Source organism: Hippopotamus amphibius, chromosome 13 (genome assembly GCF_030028045.1).
Source record: "Hippopotamus amphibius kiboko isolate mHipAmp2 chromosome 13, mHipAmp2.hap2, whole genome shotgun sequence".
Taxonomy (NCBI): domain Eukaryota; kingdom Metazoa; phylum Chordata; class Mammalia; order Artiodactyla; family Hippopotamidae; genus Hippopotamus; species Hippopotamus amphibius.
Genome location: NC_080198.1, coordinates 30,818,435 through 30,843,617, shown reverse-complemented (window position 1 = coordinate 30,843,617; position 25,183 = coordinate 30,818,435). Strand labels below are relative to the sequence as shown.

Genomic DNA, 25,183 nt, shown 5'->3' with positions numbered 1-25,183 from the left:
TGTTTGTTCGTTTTTAACATGCTTTACCTAAAAACTTATTTCTCTTTTGTAACAAAATATGAGTGCATAGAGCTGTATAGTTACTCTAATCTGATCTTCAATAACTGGAGAATTTAGGGTGGCTGTTTCTTAGGAAAAAGCCTTTATCATCTCAAGTCAATGGCTGACTCTACACTAGAAGCATTTGTTTTATGCCTAGCCATAGGTAAGAAGTATTAGTTACTGCTTTTATTCTGGAACACATTTCTGTCTAGAAATATTTATTAAAGCTTTGTGGCCAGATAGTTTACTTAAAATATACATACATATGGAAATAACACAGAAATATGGGCTTACAGAAGTTGCTCTTTTATTATCCTTGAAGATCAATTTTAACTTGATTTGGACAGAAACTTTTCAGTAATTACTTGTTAGAAAATATTTTTTCTATTGTTCAGAAATAATGGTGTATTCAACTGTAGATATCATTGCTAAATAGCAAAAAAAAAAATCTTTTCTATCTTTTGGCATTAAAGTGGATGTTGAGTTTTCTTAGTGTAGTGCTAAACTATTGGGGAAAACATTTTACTTTTTTTCCCTTCCATTTGGATGAAGTATGAAGAATGAAAGCCTACTTGAAACTGAAGTTCTCTGTTAGGTTCCTTTTTTAGAAGTAAAAGTGGTTAATCATCAGCTTTAGCAATACCAAGAATCACTTCAGAAGTAAATAATGGCCTTGCTGATTTAAACTTTAAAAAAATAATGCCACCTCTCTGTCTTCTAGTTAACATACTAATACAAATAGACTTCCTGAGCTTAATAAGGAATGATGCTGTTAACATCACTAATAAGTTAACATATGAGGCTTGGGTAGTGTTGAGAATATAGATAAATGTTACAGCAACCTGTTAGTGCCTTTTTTTTTTTTTTTTTTTTAAATAATGCTGTGGTTCTATATTCCACACCTGGGAGAAACCCTTTATAGAAATTATTTCTTCTAATACTCTTGAGTTCTAAGCGTTTTGGCTGTAACTTGTAATGTTTAAACACCATTATTTCCCATCTTTTTCTGCTTAAAACCTACCTATAAAGGGAAAGAAAAAAAAGACAAACATTTTTCATTGCCTTTGGCCATTGGACAAAGTATTGTATTCAGTGTCCTGTTTCTCCCCACACCTCCCCCCATACAAATATCATTTTGAAGATGTCTACTTCTAAATGAATTGTGACTTGTTGACATATTGAAGAACGATTTAACAATGAATTTTAAAGGGGAAAATGTAGGTCTGTTGATTTAGCAGGTATTATTTCTGGGTAAAGAAAAGGATATATTGCCTTTGTGCTGTAAGTTTGTGATTTGGTTTATCAAGGAATGTTTTTATGGGTAGCGTTTGTTTCACCATCCTGCTTGTGAATCTCAAACTAATCAGCATAATACAATTCCATTTATAAATTCTAGACACAGAGCATAAATATTTTGAAAACTAAAGCAAATGGTTAATTTGAAAAATAATTTTTATTTTGCATATTTCAGTAAATCGGCATTTCAGGGACTTGGTTTGGCTTTAATGTCTTCTGCAAATATTTTTTGTGACTGTTGAAGGTATATCATTTTGTTTCTAGGTTGCTGCTAACACTCCAAGTATGTACTCTCAGGAACTATTCCAGCTCTCTCAGTATCTTCAGGTAAAGTAAATCTTGAGAATTTTTAGTCTTTAAAGCAGAACTTAGATTTGATTTGCTAGTTCATAAATATAGGCTAAAGAAATATTGGCTGGGTACAAGTACAAAAGAAATATCTTTTCAAAGTAAAAAAATATATATTAAAAATAGGTCTTATAAAAAAAGGATTTTAAAAAATCCAGATTGTTAAGTCTAGAGAAGATAAGGTTCTGTACAAGAGAAGTTTTTTTCTTCAAATATGAGGAAGTTCCACAGTTGTTCTTTATCCAAAGGTGACTTTTTAAAAAAATTTATTTATTTATGTATTTATTTATTTATTGACTGCATTGGGTCTTCGTTGCTGCACATGGACTTTCTCTATTTGCAGTGAGCAGGGGCTGCTCTTCGTTGCGGTGCACAGGCTTCTCATTGCAGTGGCTTTTGTTGCAGAGCACCGGCTCTAGGCTCGCAGGCTTCAGTAGTCGTGGCGCATGGGCTTAGTTGCTCCGTGGCATGTGGAATCTTCCTGGATGAGGGATTGAACTCATGTCCCCTGCATTGGCAGGTGGTTTTTTTTTTTTTTTTTTTGCTGTACAACAAAGTGAATCAGCTGTATTTATACATATATCCCCATATCCCCTCCCTCTCGCAACTCCTTCCCACCTTCCCTATCCCAGCCCTCTAAGTCATCATCCATCATCGAGTTGATCTCCCTATGTTATGCAGCAGCTTCCCACTAGCTATCTATTTTACAGTTGGTAGTGTATATGTGTCAATGCTATTCTCTCACTTCATTCTGGCTTCCCCTTCGCCACCCCCACCCACCCTGTGTCCTCAAGTCCATTCTCTACATCTGCATCTTTATTCTTGCCCTGTCACTGGGTTCTTCAGTACCGTTTTTTTAGATTCCATATATATGAGTTAGCATATGGTATTTGTTTTTCTGGCTTACTTTGCTCTGTATGACAGACTCTAGGTCCATCCACCTCACTACAAATAACTCAGTTTCATTCGTTTTTATGGCTGAGCAATATTCCATTGTATGTATGTGCCACATCTTTATCCATTCATCTGTTGATGGGCATTTGCTTCCATGTCCTGGCCATTGTAAATAGTGCTGGCAGGTGGATTCTTAACCACTGCGCCACCAGGGAAGTCCCCAAAGGTTATTTTTAAATAAAATTAAATCTGGAGAGATTTTGGTTGCTATTAATAGCTATAATAGCAAATAAGATGAACTATTAAAATATTAACTATTAATAGCAAATAATTATGTAGCACTTACTATATGCCAGACTCTAGTCTGGCATTTTACCTATATTAATTCATTTAATCCTCATAAAAATCCTGTAAGGTACATATTTTATTCCCATTTTTATAGATGGAGTAACTGAAGGACAGGAAGTTTGAATAATTTGCACAGTATCATACACCTAGTATGTGGTTGAGCTGGGATTAAACCCAGACAAGTCAAACCTGAGAGTCTCTGCTTTTAACTACTGTTCTGTGCTGCTCAGTCTGTAGAAAGATTTCTTGATAGGACAGACGTTTAGAATGGGCTCCTGAAGAAGTTAGTACTGTATATAAAGAGCCATACAAATCTCTGAAAAGAAAACAAGGAGTTGTACTTGCTTTTTCTTTCTTTCCTGAGTTTGGTAGATTTAGACTGGATTATGGTTCTTATTATTCTAGTGAGGGAGCATGATTAAGGAAAATCCTGGATCAGGCGTTTAGAGACTGAGGTTTTTGTCTTGGCTCCTAGTCAATTAGTTCTGTGACCTTGGGCAAGTCATTTTACATATGTAGGTCTTCAGTTGCCTTTTGTTTAAAATGATAGGACCAAACCAGTGATCCTGTGTCCCTACATTCTTTTATAGATCAATCACTGAGAGCAGTTCTACCTCAGTTAAGAATGTACACATCTGTGAAAATTAACAGTGTATTAATCAGATCTTGTCTTCTGCTGGGCATAATGTAATGGTGGATTGCAAACTGATTTTATACACTTGCGGTTTAGTATTTACAAACATAGACTCTAGCCAGAATTCCCTGAATTTGATCTGTGGCTTTAACTTTTGACCTGTTGTGAAAGTTTTTTAACTCTTCTGTGCCTCATTTTCCTCATCTACGATATGTGTATAATAATAGCACTTACCTCACAGAATTGTAAAGAATAAATGAATTAATACAGGAAATTCCCTGGCTGGCCAGTGGTTAGCACTCGGTGCTTTCACTGCAGAGGGCCCGGGTTTGATCCCTGGTTGGGGAACTAAGATCCCACAAGCCACAAGGGGCTTCCCTGGTGGTGATCCAGTGGTTAAGACTCCAAGCTCCCAATGCAGGAGGCCCAAGTTCAATCCCTGGCCAGAGGACTAGATCCCGCATGCCGCAACAAAGATCCCACATGCCACAACAAAGACCCAGCACAACCAAATAAATAAATAAATATTCAAAACAAACAAAAAAGGAATTAATACATGTAAAGCACTTAGAACAATGCCTGGCGCATAGAATATATGCCATAAATGTTAGTAGTTGTTTACCATTCAGTAGGAAATCACATTAATTGACCTAGATCTATCTTATTTTTAGAGGTAGAAGAAAACTTTGAGATTGATCTGGTCTAACCTTCATTTTTCACATGAGAAATATGGTAAAATGATTTCCTGGGGCTGTATACTACAGTTACTAGTCGTCATGGACTGTGAATCTAATGCTCTGACTCACTCCAGTCCTCTTTCCAACTTTCTTGTCAGTTCTTTGACTATTCATAATGGCATAATCTTTCACTGTTCTTTTTCTAATTCTTTGAGAGAAAATTATACTGGATTTCTTTTCTGTATACCTCTTTTGGAATTGCCGAAGTTCTAATGTAAGCTGTAAACGTTTTGAATAAAAACTAAAATAGATACGTTTCATGTCTTAGAACTAAAAGCCCATTCCTGGAAGTGTTAGATATCTGTTAGGATGTGGTTTTTGGAGTTACGAAACTCTAAATGGAATTGAGTAATAAAAAAGGTGAAATTACACCATCTAGTGGAAGGTAGTGGTTGTTTGGTGGTTTTATTTTTAAGTAAAATTTTTTGCAGCATTAGTGTAATTTCCTGGATATAGGAATGTTTTAAAAGTTTAAAATAAACTTGGCTGCTAGTCCCTTTTAAGTGTAAGCTGTGTTTTAATGTGGGTTGAGATGGTGTGACTTTTATTAGATTCCTTAATCTATACTTTTAGAGTTATATTAAAAAGCAATACCTTTAATTAGACCAAATTTTCCCTAATCTTTATTTATCAAGGATGTGGAAAGCAACAAATGCATGCTCTAAACCTTCAGATACTGTGTTTGAAGTATACAATTCTCATTTGAGGTGGCTCAGAGGTATTAGGGTAGTAAATGTTCTTCTTTGGATAATGACAGGAAGAGAAGAAAGTGAAATTTAAAGATGTGCCAAAACCGCAACTGAATGCTGTGTGAACATTTTCACCTTGACTTCCAGTGAAGGAGACCCTCTTAACAGCTATCAAATGTTAACAAATGACCTAGAGATAAGGCTTTACATGCCAATGTCTTTCTCTGTAAAAATATTCCTTTGGAGCTGCGAAATAGTTATATAACTCCTTGAAACCTTAATTACATTGAACTAACACTTGGTGGACTCTTATTTTTGGCATGTTCAACTACGGCTAAGTGTTATACAGTCACAGAGAGAATTAAATGTATATATATAAAATGCAGGGTTAAAACATTTGTCAGATTTTTCTACTCTAGGTTTTTGGTTTTTTTTTTTAAACTCTTGTTAATTACAAGTAAGAAAAAACAAGAACAAAAACAGATGACCTGTTTTCTGTTATAGGGGAAGTTGCAGCTAGAGCACCCCTAACAGCACTACTTACAGCTGAACAAATGAGGCTAAAATGATATGGCCTAAATATATTTACAAAATAGATTTATCAGATTTGAAAGTAAGATACACTGTGGGATGTAATAGGAGAATATTTTCAGAATGTGCTAAAAATTGATTACTTTGCAAAGTAGTCATGCTGAGTTTATTAGAATTTCTTTTGTGATTTATATAATATTAGGAGGCCTTACATCGGGAACAGATGTTGGAACAGAAGTTAGCCACGCTTCAGCGGCTGCTAGCCATCACCCAAGAGGCTTCAGATACCAGTTGGCAGGTATTCCAGTTGCCTTTATATTCAAGAAGCATTTGAGCACAATTTAATATCCCTTAGGTGTTGATTAAACTAAAACTAAAATTTTGTGGCCAGCAAAAAGGTGAAGTTACTTCCTAATGAACAAATATTAAAAATTTAGCATTTTACAGTTGGTCTTGGTCAACTTTATGATTTTAGATCTTTTTTGGCAGTAGCAACCTTTTTGATATATGTTTTTTAATTACTCTGGGATTTTATTTATATTTAATTTTTCTTCAACAGGCTTTAATAGATGAAGATAGACTCTTATCACGGTTAGAAGTTATGGGAAACCAATTACAGGCATGCTCCAAAGTAAGTATTAAACTCAGGTACATAAAGAAAAATGCATAGTTTATGTGGCCTCATTTCTTTGACTGTCATTTTGAATACATGCAAAAACATTTATACATTTTCACCATTCTTTTTAATCTTTTATCATTATGGGAAATTGCAAACATACATATAAATAGAATTGTATAGTGAATACCCATATACAACGCTCTCTTTTTTCCATATCATAGTTGATATATGTTAAAGAAACTGGGTCATTTGTCCTGTATAATTTCCCTCAATCTGGATTGATTTTTTTTTTTTTTTTTCCTATGGCACATGGGCTTAGCTGCTCTGCGGCATGTGGGATCTTCCTGGACCAGCGCTCGAACCCGTGTCCCCTGCATTGGCAGGCGGATTCTTAGCCACTGCGCCACCTAGGAAGCCCTGGATTGATATTTAAACATTCTTCTACCTCCTCATCCACACCATAAATTCATAGTTTGATCTAGAGATTTAGATCAACTCTGGTTTAGGCTCAACTTTTTTTTTTCTTTCAACAACATTTCGTGGATAATATTGTCTACTTTCACCAGGAAACACATTGTCTAGTTGTCTTTCTTTTTGAGATATTAGCAATCTTTGAATATCCTTTCATAGGTCCATTTTTTTTTATTAAGGTTTGCAAAAATGATGATATAATTCTGTCTTTCCTTCACTTACTAGCTGAATTATTACTATAAAGAGAAACTCCCCCTCATAAACCATTTTGTTATCCTGAGGTACATTTTCTTTAGGCAAAACAGGATAAGTGATTTTCTCCCTTTATGTACTGGATTTCAAAATAATGATTTGATTCCTTTTCATCCACCTAAGAATGACTAATGAAGTATCTTTTTCTCCCAGCTTAGATTTAAATGTATTTAATGTGTTTAAACCTATTCCATTTGTTTTTCTTACTGATTCCCAGTTATCCCACCTTTGGTCTATGGGAACTTCTTCAGGTTGGCATCTGAATTTTTTTGGTAGAACCGTAGCAGACTTTTATAACTTCCTATTGTCATATCAGACAAGGTATTCCAGACTCATCTTGTACATTTCCTGCCTTAGACTTGGAATTAGCTTTTTCTTCAGGGTGCTCTTATTTCTTTTGGTTAAGTTACTGTTTTAAAATGCTTGGCCCCTTTGGAGATAAGAGATTATTTTTGCCCATAAATGTAAATGTTGTAGTTTTCAGAGAATATGGCAAGTAGAAGAATTAATTCATTTTGTATACCTGAGAGAAATTTTCAGTTTACTTTGACCTTTTTTTTTCTGTTGGAAGTGTGAATTAATATGTTTGTGAAGGCATAATTTACTAATGCAACTTTTAAATATAGCTTCAGTCAATACAGAGTCAACATAATTTGTGTTTGGAGGTGCCTTAATATAGAACTCAAAGAGCATCACAATGTGTTATTTCTTTCAAATGGTAACTACTTAGAAAAAAATAACTTGGCTATACTTATAAATATTTTTTAATCCTAGAATCAAACAGAAGATAGTTTACGGAAGGAACTTATAGCATTACAGGAGGATAAACACAACTATGAGACGACAGCCAAAGAGTCCCTGAGGCGGGTTCTTCAGGAGAAAATTGATGTGGTTAGAAAACTTTCAGAAGTCGAGGTATTTAAATTTAACAAAAATACTAAATAGTACTATGATTTTAAAATTTTAGCCTAAGAGTGCTCGCATTTCAGGACGTTTCAAACTTGGGTATTATTATGTAGCTAGGACGGTTTTCCTGTCTGTCTGGGGGGAAGGAGCAGTATGCTGTGCTCATTGTCAGGAATTCTCAACATAACCATGTGAGTCCTGGTGCTTATGGTCCCTAATCAGTAACCAGAGAATTTTGCTATTTGCACGTTGTTTAGGATTCGGCCTCCACACAATGGACCATATGTGCCAGGGAATTGATCTTCTTTCGCATAGTTTTGGTTTTGCTCCAGTTGAGGGTAGTCAGTGTAAGGCAGAGAGCTACACCACTGTTCTTACTTTACCCATCCTCCAGAGAGGAAAATTGTGCCTGTTTGGAGGTTCATAGGGAAAATTATCTCTAAGGTCCTTTCCAGGTCTTTTAGGAATAATCAAAATGTGATTCTCATTGCTTTAAAACAATGTAATTGATAATAGGGATTATTCCTTTGAACCACTGGAAAATTACTGCAGAAGTTACATGTTACTGGATTTAATTAAAATGTCCATTGCAAACTAAATAGTAAACATATTTTAATATAAGGATAGTTTCTATAATGGTCCCATCCCAAAGTAACTGAGTCACTGTCCTGTCATTAATGTGACATGCAAGGAAAGAAAATTGCTAATTGTCTTCTAATTTTATTAAGTTGATTGTGTGCACATTATTGTGTGCTTTCAAAAACTGATAGGCTTAAAATATTTTCAAGGCTAAAACTCATACCCAATGGCCTTTAAAAAGTGTAATTATATAAAGTATTGTTCTCTCCTCCCTCCCCTTGTTTTGTTTTATTTTTCCAAATTCTTTGAATTTTCTGTTTTAGCATATACTTGAAGTAAATTGAAATTCTTATTTAACTCAGCCTTATATAAAGTCCAGGGTAGATGTTGATCTAGAACAGCCCATGGAATTACACTTTTTATAAATTGGATTTAGAATGTACATTTATTCTAAATGAGTTGCCTGAAAATTTGAATTACAGCGAAGTCTGAGTAATACTGAAGATGAATGTACCCACCTGAAAGAAATGAATGAACGGACTCAGGAAGAATTAAGAGAATTAGCCAATAAATATAATGGAGCAGTTAATGAGATTAAAGATTTATCTGATAAATTAAAGGTATGTATTTTTCAACCTAGAAGTATGTAAATTAATCGTCCCTAATACACTGGATAGCTTAAGAGCTTAGTTATCGCTGAATAGTTTGTTGATGTAAAATTTGGTAATGGTTTAAATTTATAGTAAAAATCAGGTGCCATTTAGCCCAGACCCCATTAACACAGATAACTGAGAGTTTGTGAAGCCAACATATTTCCTTTGGATGGAAATAAACAGTCGGTACTTCATAATAGGCATTTAAAAATATATAACAGGAAATAGATGAGAATCAGCAAAACCCAAGATATTCAGACTTTTAAAAAACTGGAATCTGCTTATCTTTAGGATGTCCCCAAATCAGCGCCCAGCTATGTTAGTGCTAGAGCAAGCCCAGAGGGAACCTTGGAGTGATTCTTTCTAGGGAGGCCGTTGGCTCTGCTTTAGCTGCAGCTCCCTGTAGCTATAGGATATTTAGGATGAGAACAGACCAGACCATAGGTAATGCCAAGTTGGTCCTGTAAAATGTTACAACTGAGTTTGTGAAGACCCATCTTTATATAAATCAAACCATGGATTGAGTGGTTAGAAGATATACATTTGTTAGAGAAGACCAGAGCATACCTCCCCTTTGTGTGATTGGTTAACCTATAATAGCTTTAAATATTGGACTTGTTAAAAAGAGGTCATTTTAAAAAGTGCTTGTAATCACCATTCCTTTAGCTAACTGTAATTTTGTTTGAAACTGCAGAAGAAGTTACATTTTAGAACTTAAAGACGAATTGAAACAATAGTAGTTTCAGGGAAAGCCATATTTCCATCTTGAAAAATGTGTTTCTCATTTTGACCCCTGTAATCTCCAAATGTATTGAGTTTGCTTGCTTGCTACAAGTTTTTCTCTCCTAGGTGGTATAGAGGAATGAAACAGTGCATATCACCTTCGACATCATTTTGACATTTACAAATATGTTCTTGAATATTCTCCTTAGTTGTTTATGTGAATGGAAGCAGTCCTGCTTTAGACCTCTTAAAACAAGGTCAGACTTTATTAAATAGCTGAATTTTCTTTTACTTTCTCAACAGGTAGCAGAGGGAAAACAAGAGGAAATCCAACAGAAGGGACAAGCTGAGAAAAAAGAATTACAACATAAAATAGACGAAATGGAAGAAAAAGAACAGGAGCTCCAAGCAAAAATAGAAGCTTTGCAAGCCGATAATGACTTCACCAATGAAAGGCTAACAGCTTTACAAGGTCAGTTAGCTAATTCAGAAATTGATTTGATGTGGTTTTTCTTTCTTTTTATCTGTGAAATATCTTTTTCTTGGACTTTTGTTTACAGTACGGTTAGAACATCTTCAAGAGAAAACTCTTAAAGAATGCAGCAGCTTAGGTAGGTGTCACCGAATTTCTTAATTTAAAGCTGAATTTTTGATGTTTACTATCTCACATTGGGTACTTGTTTCCTTTAAGAGGGATGTTTTATGTATTAGGTGTAAAGTATCTACCATCTTTCAGAAAATTTCCTTTAAAAATGTGCTAGATTGCCACCAGTGGGCACCATTGTTTAGTCCTTGAGATGAATGAAATTTTTGCATCTGAGACGGTTTGCTTAGAGATATTTCAATAAGAAAAACTCATGAACAGCAGGATCCTTTTTCTTTTGAGGTTCACTGGAAGGTTACTAAGCAGTTGTAGGTTTTTCTCTGAGATAATAGAAAATGGAAAGTTGAACCCTTCTTGTAAAAATAAATTTAAAGTGTTCTATCAGTCTTAATGTAAGTAGGAATACAAAATGCCATGGTTAAACTTGAGACCAGTTTTAAATAATACTTTCTTTGATCAGGCAATGATACACTGTCTTAATCCTAGGGATACAAGTTGATGACTTCTTACCTAAAATAAATGGGAGCACAGAAAAAGGTAGTGTAAAAAACTTAAATATTTTTCTTTCACGATATCCTTTTACTATTTAAGGAGAATAGAGAGGCCAGGGTTTTTAGGTTTTAAGTGTTTAGAATGAAAAGCATGCTGTTCATTGACTGTTAAATCCCATCTTCTAAAAATCAAGCTTCCCTTTATTTTGTAATTCTTAAAACTGTGATCTATGGTTTGGTATCCCTTGTTATATGGAAATTTCAATTATTCAAATAATAAGAAAATGATAATGTTCAACGTTAGTATTGGCTTATATAACATAGTATAGCTTTTCCCCCCACTATATTTTCAAAGATGATACTACCATTTTCTTCCATCAAGTACTGCTTCCTAAGGATAAATTGACCACCATAATTTTTTTAATGTTTGTGTCCCACCCCCTTTCTGGCCAAGAGTTTACTTCAGAGCCCAGTGAGCCTTTGTCATAGAAACTGCTCTCTTTATCTGTCTGCCTCATCAATCAGAGAAAACAGGGTCAGTCATTTCTGCCATCTGAAAAATTCTTTATTTGTGCTTAATACATGACCCTTCTTTCTGGATGGCTTGGGTTATCTCTTGCCAAAAATGTACAGCCTCTGTTGGCTTTCCTACTGCAACATAGGATTTCTACTCAATGGCTTCTATATTCCTTCAGTCATGAAGATTCCTCCTCCCCACCCCATTCACCCATTGAGTACCAACTATATGCCAGATCCTGCATTAGATGCTTAGAGTACAAATTGGATAAAACTGTTTTCTGTGTTTACAAACCTATGTGCCTCTCAACTCAGTTTTAATACAGAAGTTGGCAGAAGATATCAAGGTCGATACCCAAGAACTTACTAAATACATTTTCCATGTATCAGGGAACATCTTTATAGTTCTTGGGCAGCAACCAAACTCTGATGAAGCTTTTTTGGTTTGGTTGGTTGGTTGGTTTTTAATCAAGAACTGGCATAACAGGCTCAGGTAATCATGTATATGTGAGCTGCGAGGTCAAGAGTTAATATTCCATATATAACAAATCTTGAAACTCTAATCGTTGTTATTTGACTATTTTATATATGTTTTGTGAAATACATTGACATTTTAAAATCTCAGTTTGAGTTTCAATTTGAGACTTTTTAAAGATGTAGTTTATATTCGCTGCACCACTGTTACTGAAGTATATTTAGCAAACATGTAAAAAGACTTTATCCTCATCTTATAAAAGCTTCTCTTTTTAAATGAATTTATATCTTCTGTTGTCATTATTTTGCCCTTTTTTCTCTTTTCGTCATTGTACACTTCTTATTCAAATCCATCACCCTTTTGACTTGAGCATGTATTCATTGATAATGTTAGTGTTAACTCAAGCTGGGAACATTCTGTTCCTTCAGTTAAGCATCTTTTTATATACACTGAACCATCTTTAAAATATTTGGAGTTGTCAAATTACTGCGTAAAATTTTTTGCCAATTCCAGTTGATTTAGATGAGAATAGTTGTAGACAACTTGATTTAAAACTGAATAAGATATTTTGGATACTTTAGGGTACTCCTTGCTATGATTATTTTTCCCTTGTTGGTGTTTGTTTTTTTGGTAGTGCTAAATTGAGTAGTGTGAGTGACTAATAGAATGTCTTTAAAGAAACTAAGCAGTAAATATCTGGATATGCACAAAAGCTTCATACACTGGATTTAGTTAAGAGTGGATTTTGGGACAAGATGGGTCTATTCTGAATCATTTGTGATATAGTAAGAAACCAATTATCAAGTATTCAAATATTGTGAAAGCCCATAATCATAATGTGCTGTCAGATATGATTTTAACTAACATTACTCTTTAAATAATAGAGCAAGAACCAAGTAAGAGAATATTTCAAAAATGTCTGGAGAAGTTAAGATTAATAATACTTCTCCAGTAAATCCCATTTTTGAGATTACTTAAATCTGTATCTTAGAGAGTATAGAAAAGTGCTGTATGAAAGAACTATTCTGAGCCATATGCATAATTTAAAAATTTCTGGTAGCCACATTAAAATTATAAAAAAGAAATAGGTAAATTTTTAACAATGTACTTAATAGTATATTTAACCCGTTATATCCAAAATATTATTTAAATAGGTAACCAATATTAAAAGATTACAAATGAGTATTTCACACTCTTTTCCTTAGTAAGTCTTTGCAATCAGTATATATTTATTCTACACTGACAACACATCTCAGTTCAAATTGACAACTTTCTAAGGGGTAGTAGCCACATGTGGCTAATGGCTACTGTATTGGACAACACAGGTATAAAAACTTGAAACCCGTGGGTAACTCATGTATAAATAAAACACATTTTAAGTATCATGATTCCCTATTATGTTTCTGTATCTGCCTTTTCTTTACATTCCTAGAGGCCTGTTTAGTCTCACAGGACACCCCCCTCTTCTGCCCCTGCGCTTAAGTGTCTAATTCTTGATTCTTGGTTTGGATTATCAGTGACATCTTTTATAGTTTCGGCAAAGTGAAATTTGCAAGGGCCTGAATTCAAGTAATGACGTATTAAAAGTGTCATGATACAAATCCTTTTCATGTACTAACTGAAGGACTTTTCTCTCATGTGTCTTAGGAAATAATGTTTGTTTTTAATTTTTTTTTAATTATTTTATTCAATTATTTTTGGCTGCATTGGGTCTTTGTTGCTGTGCACAGGCTTTCTCTAGTTGCAGTGAGTGGGGGCTACTTTTTGTTGTGGTGTGTGGGCTTCTCATTGAGGTGGCTTCTCTTGTTGTGGAGCACAAGCTCTAGGTGCATGGGCTTCAGTAGTTGTGGCACTCGGGCTCAGTAGTTGTGGCTCATGGGTCCTAGAGCGCAGGCTCAGTAGTTGTGGCACTCAGGCTTAGATGCTCTGTGGCATATGGGATCTTCCCAGACCAGGGCTCGAACCTGTGTCCCTGGGCATTGGCAGGAGGATTCTTAAACACTGCAACACCAGGGAAGTCCCAGGAAAAATTATTTATGAAAGTCACATGTATATTTATCTTTTTATTTTAATCTTGCATTTTTTCTAAACTAGTATAGTAGATATTTCAGTGTAGAGTCCAGATAGTAAAATCAGAGTAGGTAAAAGATTTGAATTTTGGTTTGGTGTGTGATGGTGGCATGTCCTGAATTAGTAAGTTTCATCTGAAATTTTGTGATACTTGTCTGAAATTTGGTTTCAAATATGTATTTTTTTCAAGTATGTTTTATAAAGTCCTTTAGTTAGGCTAAGATTTGGTTTTACTGAGTTTTCATATTTAACAGTGATATTGTATAGTTTGAGTTTTGAAAATGTTATCATAGCTTACATAGGATTTATGTAAACAGCTTTTTATTTTGGTAATTATTATTCAACTGAAGGTTCCTGTTTTGGATTTCTTGGCTCCAATTGGCAAATGCTATTTATTAGATTTGTTTTTTTTTTTAAGTTTCGAATTTCTATTGCAGTTAGCCTTTTTATTTTATTTTTTTCTTTTTCAGGCTATATTGTATCTCTATATAATGTAACTATGTAGCTATACAGTTATATACAACTATATATAACTGTATATTTATATGGAAATATGTATCTGCATACCACATAACTAGATAAGGGATAATGAGAGATTTGAGTATGAAGTTAAAGAAGAAGGCTATCAGTAAGGGTGTCAAGAGAGGTTATCTAGTTATCAGAGTAGGAGATGCCTGCATTTTAAGCAAAGTTGAGTTGGTGAGGTAGAGGAAAAGAGAAAAGAAGCTTTTACAGTCAGAGTGGTACTAACTCGTCCTCTTTGACAGGTTTTTGTGCTTTGACACCTTCTAGGTAGTCATCATGTTGGAATATATTTTTAACACTCGAATTTCCAATGTCTGTTTGGTAGTTATGAAAGATACAAATATGTACTTGAAGGATGTTATCCAGATTTAGAAGTTAACTCTTTGAATCAAAGTAAATAAAGCTTATTGTAAGAAAAGGGCTGAAACTGTCATTTAACTACTGTGTTAGGTTTTGATTCTCTTTACTTATAGGAAAAAAAAAATCTGTTTGACCTGAGTGAAACCATTTACCAAGCTCTTATTTTAAAACGTACAGGCATTGATTTTAATCATTTAGGCAGAGATAAACAATGTAGTGTTTTGGTATTGTGTGAAGTATAGATTAAATGACTCAAGGGGAAAGACTACTTGTGAAATGAAAGCATAAAAATTAAAATATTATATCGGTTTCTTAAACATTTTAAGGCATCATTTTATGGTATTCTTAAAATATTTACTTTTTGCCTCTTAACTAAGATGAATAGCTTTGAAGAGGGACTGTTAGAGAACAGTTATTTGAAAAATAATTCAATGAAAAGAAATATAAAATTTTTAAGTTTTTTAAGGGTATTTGTTAAGCTCTCATGGAAAAAGGTGTGTTTTAAAAGTGGGAGAAGCTTTTTAAAGCAATATGTTTCTATGGTTTTCTTCAGCTATTTGGATAGAAACTGCACCTTTAAAAGCTAACCATTTGGGGTACAAATTAAGATTATATAATTATAATCTTTAGTCATTTAATTTTATTTAACTCCAGAATATGTCTGTTGTTAGTATTAAAATATATTAAACTTTTATTAATCTTATTCAGTTACCCATGGTGATACATTTTGGTGTTCCTACCTTTGCTGTTGGTTTTCAAAAACAGCAACATAAACTATATCCTTAAAGGTGTTTCTTTCTTTATTAGAGCACTTGCTTTCAAAGAGTGGCGGGGACTGCACTTTTATTCATCAATTCATAGAATGCCAGAGTGAGTACAGAGTATTTTTCACATTGATTTTAATGAAGTCAGGGTCTAAATTGAAAAAATGAGAGGAAAAATGAACATCTCAATGTGTTTGTTATGGTAGAAGTGCACAAAGGCTGTCTTCAGACAGCAGTGATTCTTTTCATACTGTTTCTGTTTCTCTCTTCTGAGAAAAATGTCCCTCTTGTGTTTGCCTTCACAGAATAAGCATTTCGTATTGCCCACTAAAAAGAGGCACTTTCAAGCTTTTTAATTAAAAATCATTATTGAGCAGGGAATAAAATAGAATGTCAAGCAATTAAAACCTCTCTCTAGATACTTGGGATAACATTCACCTGTTTTACTTAATTTCTAGTTCTATCACAGATTTGGATTTTGAGATTCTTAGATAAATTTCTTAAATGACTGAAGTCACAAAAATAGTGATTTTGTTTGGACACTCAGGTCTGAAGATAGTCCTTAGGGTAGCAAGAGCTTTCTAGAGAAGAAATAGTAATTGTCCTACAGTGTGACATCTACTCCCTACCCTGGGGAAGTTGTACAAGGCTAATTTTAATATTTTAAAGATAAACGGTTTGGCTTCTGAGGTGATTTAGACCTCTGCTGAATTCTGAACAAAACAATTGTGAATTCCCTCTTACTTGAAAATCCTGTGACTGCTTAAATCTATAACAATCACAAGGTTGTGTTATTCTCTTAGTTTCTTAGTAACAATTAAAGGTCACTATTGTGTAGTAAAGATTTATTGATGAAATCTAGACTTTTTCCTACAGACACACACTTTGTCAGGCATATTTTTTCTTCCTGTTAGCTCTTTCTTTGAAATGAGTGGTTTTCCAAGTATCTATGGGTGTGCATGCATGTATGGTTACTCTCCCACCCTCTGCTCCCACCCCGCCAATCTCAAGAGCATTCATGGACAATAAGGGTCACACCTGATAATTATAGCAGGCACAAACTCAACAGATCAAATGTTATACTCTTTAGAGATGCTTTAAGGAAACTTGCAATTCCATTTAATAGTTTTAGAACTTCTGTTTTTGTCCATTTTGGAGACTATAATGCGAATGTAAGTTTAATATTACTTTGAGCCAAATCATTTAATAAATATGGCACATTTCTTTGTCCTTTAACAGTTTTTTCATAAAGCAAAGATTGGTGCATCTTTCTGTTACCTTCTGGCTACTAAATCTGACTTTTACAGGCAATTGACACAGGGATTGGGGCAAAATAATTGGTACCTACTGAAACCAACTAAAAGTAAAATATGTAATCTGAAATATAAATCTTTAGGAGAAGGATGTCATGCTTAGTTTTGTTGTATGTGACCATTTTAAAATAAGTTATTTTTATATTGAGCTTTTGGGGTTTCTATTTTGAGCCTAGAGAAGTAAGAACAGAGAACTATCAAAAGAATGTTTTACTAAGTTACAGTTTGCAAAAATTATTCAAAATATTATTATAAAATGTGTAAACTATTTAGCTGTAGTTTTAACACAGAGCAATGTTTGTTTTAAATAAAGAAAAAGATGTTTGGAGATTTTTATTGGGTCATAGTTATGGGGGGAAATAAGCATTCAGAGATTGAGCAAAAGTTATATAAATTATAGCAATCCCCTCAGTGAGGATATTAGCCAATAAAATTATGTTTACAAGGACTATGTAATGGCATGGGAAAATGCTAAATGTGGTACATAGTGGGGAAAATGAGAATATAAAACCCTGTTTTTGTGGACAAAGAGTGAATCAAAGAACAGAAAAAATAAAATATAAACATTCCTAGATGTCTGAATCCTTTGGATTCTTAAGTATAAATAGTGGAAGTTTGGATTGTAAGTTCAGGTAGCTAGGGATATAACTTGTTATCTGAATCTGTTTTGTTCCTGAGTTTCAGTGGCAGGTGGCAAGAGTTTAGTTAATGAGGATGCCAGTTGTATCTCAAATTTTCCAAATCTGTTTGGCTCCTTAAATTTGAATAGCCAGAGCTGGTATAGTAAGGGTTACTTCTGGCTTGATTTGTGCAAGCTAGGCAAGTTCAGCAAAAATCTTACTCAAGTGAACTTTTGAAACAATTTTGAATTATTTTTTTGACAAGTACACATAAACATTTTTGCCATTATTTTTATTGATAGGCATCTTGAACTGGTTTATGATCGTGAACATGAAGTGTAAATTCTGTGAGCAGTAATACTTCATATTCTTGTTTCCAGTCTTTTAAAAAGCAAATATTAAGTACCTAGTTGTCATTATTTACAGTGCTTGTATAGTGTAAATTTACTTGGTGTTTTAAAAATTAGAAAGCAAATAGTTCACATCTGTAGGAATCATCATGCCTATTTTAAATATATTGACAGATAAACTGAAAAAAAAGTTTATGTGTGTGTGACTCTGTAAGAGAACAATTTGGTTGTTGGCTCTCTCCATTTACAAGGTGATTTTGAGGAAATTAAATGGGTCGGAACACATTTCAGTTTGTTTTCCTTTTATGGTAAAACAGACTGTGTTTCTTTTAATTCTCTTTAAGGAGAAAAGATTTTAATCTCCATCACAGAGATTGGATTTTGAACAAATTTAAATATTACCTTTTGCATAATTCCAGAACTGTGAAGCAAATTTTCTGTGTAAAAATACATCATATAAAATCTAGAATTAACAAGTAACTTTAATAAAACTTGCTAAAAAGTTCTAGTAAATTTTCTTCTTAAGAGATTCAGGCATGAAGCTAGATGTAAGCAGAGCTCCACATACCGTGTTCCCTGCAACTTTTAGTCACTCAAGGTTTACCATATAAACTTTAATAAGTACACTGAGACTTTTGTGTGCTTGCTAAAGATGCGTTCTGAGTTAAAAGTTGTACATCTCTAAATCTGTAGAGATGTACAACTTTCATACATATTCTGTGAATTCTGCTACTTGATTAACTTGTATGTTTAGTGAAAGGATGATGGGTAAAAGGTGGAGAAGCTAAGAATGTAGAGACCTGCCATCACTTGGTGGGCATGGAGTGAAAAAGAGCCTTCTCTGGACTTCTGCTTGCCCCTTTGATTTCTCTTGCTACTGTTTGTCATAGTGGCTAGGTGCCAAAGAAACTTTCCTCTGAGGTTTGCTTTGTAGAGACAAACTGCCCCCTCCCTAAAGGGCATCTCCCTTTTGATGATGGAGTTAAGACTCCTATGAAATAAACCTCATGTCTTTGTATTCCTAACCCATGCCTACTATGCAACTTAATAGTTTTTACTATTATATTAGGCAAAAGTCTAATGCTCTTCATATTTCATCTCATTGTTTTTTTCCTGATTTAAAAAAAAAATTCTCTCCCTGCCTCCCACCCCTGTTTTGAAATTACAATCGCTATCTGTGTGTGATTCTCTCATTCCATCCTCCTTTCTCTTAGAGCTTTGCTCTCACATAAAAATTGCCTTATTTGGAGTAATGCATTGAATCAGTGTTGCTCGTGTAACTGTTTACTTTTCATCACTCTATGAGATCAGCCTCTCTAAACAATTTCAGGCTTATTCTGATTACTTGATATTCGTACTTGAAACAGTTTTAAATTTTCATCTTTTAAACTTTTATTTCTCTAAGCCAAAGCAGTTTATTTATGACAAAGAATAAAAAACAGTTGGTGTGGTTCCCTGCTCTTAGCAGTTAATGTCCCCATTGCAGGAGCACTCTTGAGTTTAAACTAGATGTTGCTAATTTTTAATTTCTTTGTTCTTAGAGTAGTTGTCCAATCTAAGATATATTGGAGGGTTTTTGTTTGTCGTTTGTTTGTACCAACCATTTCCCCAGTCAGCTAGCTTTCCAATATTTCTGCCAGTTTTTCTCCCAGTATAACTGCACAGAAGATAGTCTTAAATTCATGCCAATATGCCAATAGTGTTTTGGTATATAGACTAATGCTTTAAAAAAAAAAAAATCTGTTTCTGTAGTCTTGAAATTGGTTCATTTTGTTTAATTTTAAATCTGTCCTTGAATTCTAATTTTTTTTTCTTCTTTGGTTCCTCTTTATTCTTATATTTTAAAACAAATAGCCTCTGCAACTGTTTTTATGGAAAGGCGACTGTCTTCTATAATAAGAATTGCTTTAAGTAATTTTATTTTGCTACAGAAACAAATAACCTTGTGAAAGTCTGTGTTATTAAAAAAAGCAACCTCTCAGAGTCACCCTGTGCAGTTCTAAAGCTTTCTTTCTACTACATGAGCTGCTACTCTCTAAAGGGAAATAAATTGTTGGCTTGATGTTGAATGCTGATTGTTAATTTTTACTTTGATTATATCTTGATGTTAATTCTAATCTCAGTTTCTTAGCTGTATTTCCCTTTAATGACCTTCTAAGTAACTTTAGCTCACTTTCACTTATGATGTTTGGAGTTGGATCGGAGAACCTTTATGTGAATTCTGATTTGGTCCCTCATTGGCAGTATGACTCTGGGTGGTATGATCTCTGTAAACCTCAATTTCCTCATTTATAAAATGGGATGATAGTACTTACTTCATAGGATTATGAGAATTAAATGAGATCTTATTTACTAAGCACTCTTAAGTAATACCAGGCACACAGAAATAAGTATTAACTAGAAGGTAGAAAACTTTTGGAGGGGTGTGGGGCAGAATTATTAAAGGAATCTGTTTCCAATTATGTATATGTATACAATCTGGGGATTGTATAACTTTTACCAGTATGCATGCCATTTTAAAAATTTGGTCTCAAGCACATTATTTTGATGCCCTAGTCATACTTTTTTTTTTAATAAAATTTAACTTTGAGATTTAGAAATATTCTCCAGGTTGGCATTTACAACAGCAGATTATACAGTTCTTTTTTTATTCTTCTACTTTTTTCTGTTTAAGATCCCTAGGGAACTGACTTCAGTATCTGATAGTCAGTACTGTTTGAGTTTATCATCTGCTTTCAATTGGTTGTAGCTGTCATGTGAGGAAAATGGCTCTTTAAGAGCTAGCACACCTGTGCTCCCTTTGAGCTTCTTTTGTTTGCATTGTTTCTGACTTTCATTTTGTGCCACATAATAATATAGATAGTATATAATATATTTTATCAGCCAGGAAATAAATTTGGTTCTGTTCTATTCAGTCTGACAATATTTGACAGTTTTTGTGATTCTATAATATGTTTTCTGACTAAACAAAATGCTTTGGTGTTGGTTCTCAAATGTTGTCAAACTTATTATACCCATCAGTTCTACTCTTTGGTAGGTTCCCTACTGAAATGCCTACACACATATATCAGGTACAACTCAAGAATGTTTGCAGCAGCATTATTCACAGCAACTCAAAACTAGAAACAACCCCAAAGACCTTCAGTAGTCAAATGGATAAAAAAACACTGAGGTATACAGGATGAATAAAGTTCAAAATACCATCAGGGTTGGGATAATGCTTACCTTTATGGGGTTTTGATTGGAAAAGGAAATCTGGAAGGCTTTGGGGGTAGTGGTTAGGTTCTGTTTTTTAATTTGGGCTGTAGTCATACAGACATTTGCTTTAAAAAAATTTTATTAATCTGTGCCTTTGTGTCTTATGCCCCTTTCTGTGTGTTGTGTTTCATAATAAATAATAAATATGGTTTTAAAATAGGGGAAAATGAATAATAATCTCTCTAGAGTAACCCTCAAAAAGAAGTTTTATAAAAGAAAGAAAATCTGTTTTATCTTTCATTTGTGCCAAGGCAAATAGTTCTTTCAAGACCTGCAGTTGTTATTACATGTAAGTTCTTTTTTGTCTCTGAGGGGTCTCTGACTTTCAGTACTCCTAAAGAGTTGAGGTCTCCACCCCAAGTTTGAGAACTAGTGGTTAGAAACTTTTTAAAAAATAGTATTTTTTTTCTTAATACTTTAATCACAGGCCACTCATGATTCACTAGATTTGGTAATATAGCTTTAAATAATTTCAGTAGTGATAATAGCAGCAGGTAATTATTATTTAGCCCTTAATACTGGTACTGTTCAAAACTTTTTGTATGTATTTATTTAATCCTTAGCTTTTTAGAATGAGGATAATATTCAAATAATTTTTCCAAGTTTGATCTCTTTCAGCATAAATGCCTAATTCATCATACAGCAAATATTTATTGTGTCTACTGTGTATATACCAGGCATTAGTTTAGCTTTAGAGGGTATAGAAATGAACAAGACAAAGATAGCTTTGGGACGTAGTTAGGCATTAGGGTTCTGGGAGGTAAGCGAGAGAGAGCTAGACTAGGCATCCACATTTAGAAATTATTCAAGTGTAGCATGTAGTTAATGCTATTAAAAAGAATTTTTGAATCTCAAAGACTAATGCTTTCTTTTTTTCTTGCTTGGCCAAACTGTAAAAATTTGTGTTCTACCTTCCCCCAGTACAGACAATGCTGCATTGGAAATCTTTGTACAGGCCTCTCTCTTTCCAGTGTGATATGCAGAAGAGGGGTTGTGGGGTCAAAGGGCATGTCCTTTCAACATTTAGATAGTTCCTGCCAAATTGCCTTCTAAAAAAATTTAAAAGATACTAATTTATACTTCCACTGTGAAAGGGCACAAGATTACTCATTTACCCACTCCTCCCAGGACTGAATATTTGCCAGCCTGATGGGCAGATAATGCCATGGCATTGTGTTAGTGGGTAGACCATGAATTTCTCATATTTACTGGATATTTGCATTTCTTGGCCTGTGAATTCTATGTTCGTATTCTTTTCCCTTTTTTCTCTTGTTTGATTTTTTTTCCTTATTCATTTTTGGAAGGTGTCATATCTTTGTTTGCCATCTCCACAGGCTCTTTCCTCATTTATTTTTCTCTGTAACTTCCATCTGACATACTTTTTTTTTTTTTTTTTTGGCCTGTCCCTCCCTGCACCATTAGAATGTAAGAATCAGGAGGGCAAGGATTTTGTCATTTGTTCACTCTCATGTTTCCAGCACCTAGGAAATGCCTGGCACATAGTAGGCACTCCCTAATTAATTGTTCAATGAATGAATGGATGGAGTGAATAATAACCTTTTGTCTGTTATTTGTTTTTCAAATATTTTTTCCATGTTTGCACTTGCTCTTTACCTTTGTTTATGGTGTGTTTAATCATACAGAAAATTTTAATTTATATGAGGTCAAATCTATCAGTTTTTTCACACAAGACTTTTGAAGTCTACATTTTGCCTACCCCCTTCCCCCTTTTTAAACCTTTTGTTCCTTTCATTCACTTCTCCTATCTCCCACTCCCTTCCTCTGGCAACCACCAGTCTGCTGTCTGTATCTGTGAGCTTGTGTTGTTTTAAAGATTCCATGTATAAGAGAGATCATATGGTATTTGTCTTTCTCTGACTTACTTCACTTAGCACCGTGCTCTTGAGGTCCATCCACGTTGTCACAAATGGCAAGATTTTATTCTTTTTTATGGCTGAGTAATATTCCATTATGTATACAAACCATAATTTCTTTATCCATTCATCCATTGATGAACGCTTAGGTTGTTTCCTTATCTTAGCTATTGTAAACAGTGCTGCACTGAACATTGGTGTGTATGTATCTTTTCAAGTTAGTGTTTTTGTTTTCTTCAGATAAATACGTAGAAGTAGAATTGCTGGATCATATGGTAGTTCTATTTTTAATTTTTTGAAGAACCTCCATACTGTTTTACATAGTGGCTGCATCAATTTACATTCCCACCAACAGTGTACAAGGGTTCCTTTTTCTCCAATTCTTGTTACTTCTTGTCTGTTTGATAATAGCCATCCTAACAGATGTGAGGTGATATCTCATTATGGTTTTGCTTTGCATTTCCCTGATGATTAGTGACGTTGAGCATCTTTTCTTGTGCTTGTTGGCCATCTGTATATCTTTGGAAAAATATCATTCAGATCTTCTGCCCATTTTTTAATCAGATTGTTGTTTTGCTGTTGAGTTGTACATACATATTTAGATCACAATCAGAATAAAGGAAAGTCAATGAAAGGCTGAGAAGGAAGGAATAAGCAGGCACATAAAGGAAGTAGGAATGAGTAGTATCCTAGAAGTCAAAGGAAAAGAGTTTTAAAAGGGAGGCAGTAAACTTTTGATTAAATATGGTGAATGGATCCATTCATAGTAAAAGATTTTAAGACATAAGACAAGGACAAAGAGAATGAGAGTAGAAACTAATTTTAGAAATATAAAACAGACAGTTGAGTGGTAAGAGATTTTGGAGGGTGAGAAGTAAATTCTTAATGAATATAAGATTTTCTTTTGAGGTGGTGAAAATGTTTTGGAACTAGATAAAGTTGTTGCTTCCATAATATCATGAATGTACTAAATGCCACTGAATTTTTCACTTTAAAATTAATACACTATATGAATTTAACCTTAGTTTTTAAAGAAAGACCATATACTGAGGTATATGAAATGTAAGAAAACCAGGGATAAAGAAAAGATTCTGAAAATTGCCAAAGAGAAACAAAGGATCTCAAACTGTATTATTAATCATAATAAACTGAATTATAATTTAGCAACAAATAAACCCTGAAATCATAATGGCTTAATTCAACAAACATTTATTTTTCATTTACGCTACATGTCCATGATGAGGGAGAACACTCTGCTCTATATGGTTACTCAGGAATCTAGGCTAATCTGAACACATGGTTTCTAGCACAAGTGTAGAAAAATCTTACTGTAGTCTTTTCTAAATGCTTCAGCCCTGGCTAGAACCAGGCATGTGGACCTTCCTCAGTGCTTAGGGACTTCGAATGTGCAGTCTTCTCAGGTGCCCAGAAAGGACAGGCACACCAGGCATCACTGAGCACAAGAAGCCTCTGCGGTACATAATGAGAAACAAGAGTCAGACTGGCATTAGCCTCACCTTCCAGTTTGAAGCTAGAAGACAGTGGAACAATGTTTTTAAAATTCTGAAGGAAAATTATGTCCTGTAAAATTATGTATCCGTCAAACCATCAGTCAAATGTGAGGTAGAACACTAACATTTTGAGAAGAACCAAGTTACAAAGCATTTACCTTCTATCCACCCCTTATCAGGAAGTTATCGGAGGATATGCTACACTAAAACAAGGGAAGAAAACAGGAAGAGGAATATTTGGAATCTGGGGGCAGGGGATTTTGCACAGGATACAGCTCAGACTGGAGCAGGAAGATTAAAGGGCTGGGGGAGGGGAGAGACAGGGATATATAATGTGATAGATTTGCCTGATATGTTTGACGATATTGAGAGCTTTATGGTTCTATAAGAACTGGGGCTGTGTTTGAGATATCTTTTTAAAAATTAGCGAAACAAAAGAAGGCATTATAAGTTCCAGAAATAGTAAATGTTGTACAAGAAGAGAAATATAATTATAGCGTATTATATGACTCTGGTATAGATAATAGTCATAAATACTGATTGCAGATGGACAAAATGTAACTCTTATGAGGTTGGTAGTAGGATATGAGAGCTTAATCATCTGTAAGAGATTCAGTGAATAATGCCTAAAATGGAAAAATTAAGAAATAGCAATATATTATTTAGAAGTATAAATGTAAATACCAGAAGAAATGGCTAAAAGTAAAAAGTTATTATTTGTAGGAAGAGA

At 34.1% G+C, this 25,183-nt stretch overlaps 1 protein-coding gene across 31 annotated transcripts in view; it reads left to right on the top strand.

Moving 5' to 3' along the window:
• The window catches only part of SLMAP (sarcolemma associated protein), a 144,447-nt gene that overhangs the window by 83,919 nt on the left and 35,345 nt on the right, over window positions 1-25,183 (top strand). For 8 of the 31 annotated variants that reach the window (XM_057705840.1, XM_057705821.1, XM_057705823.1 and 5 more), the window contains 9 exons: window positions 1,603-1,665; window positions 5,722-5,817; window positions 6,079-6,150; window positions 7,636-7,776; window positions 8,829-8,966; window positions 10,026-10,194; window positions 10,283-10,333; window positions 10,813-10,863; window positions 15,571-15,633. In XM_057705840.1, coding sequence (XP_057561823.1) covers window positions 1,603-1,665; window positions 5,722-5,817; window positions 6,079-6,150; window positions 7,636-7,776; window positions 8,829-8,966; window positions 10,026-10,194; window positions 10,283-10,333; window positions 10,813-10,863; window positions 15,571-15,633 — 844 coding nt within the window. The remainder of the gene's footprint in view (window positions 1-1,602; window positions 1,666-5,721; window positions 5,818-6,078; window positions 6,151-7,635; window positions 7,777-8,828; window positions 8,967-10,025; window positions 10,195-10,282; window positions 10,334-10,812; window positions 10,864-15,570; window positions 15,634-25,183) is intronic. The other 23 variants (XM_057705846.1, XM_057705847.1, XM_057705832.1 and 20 more) reach the window with 6 other exon arrangements.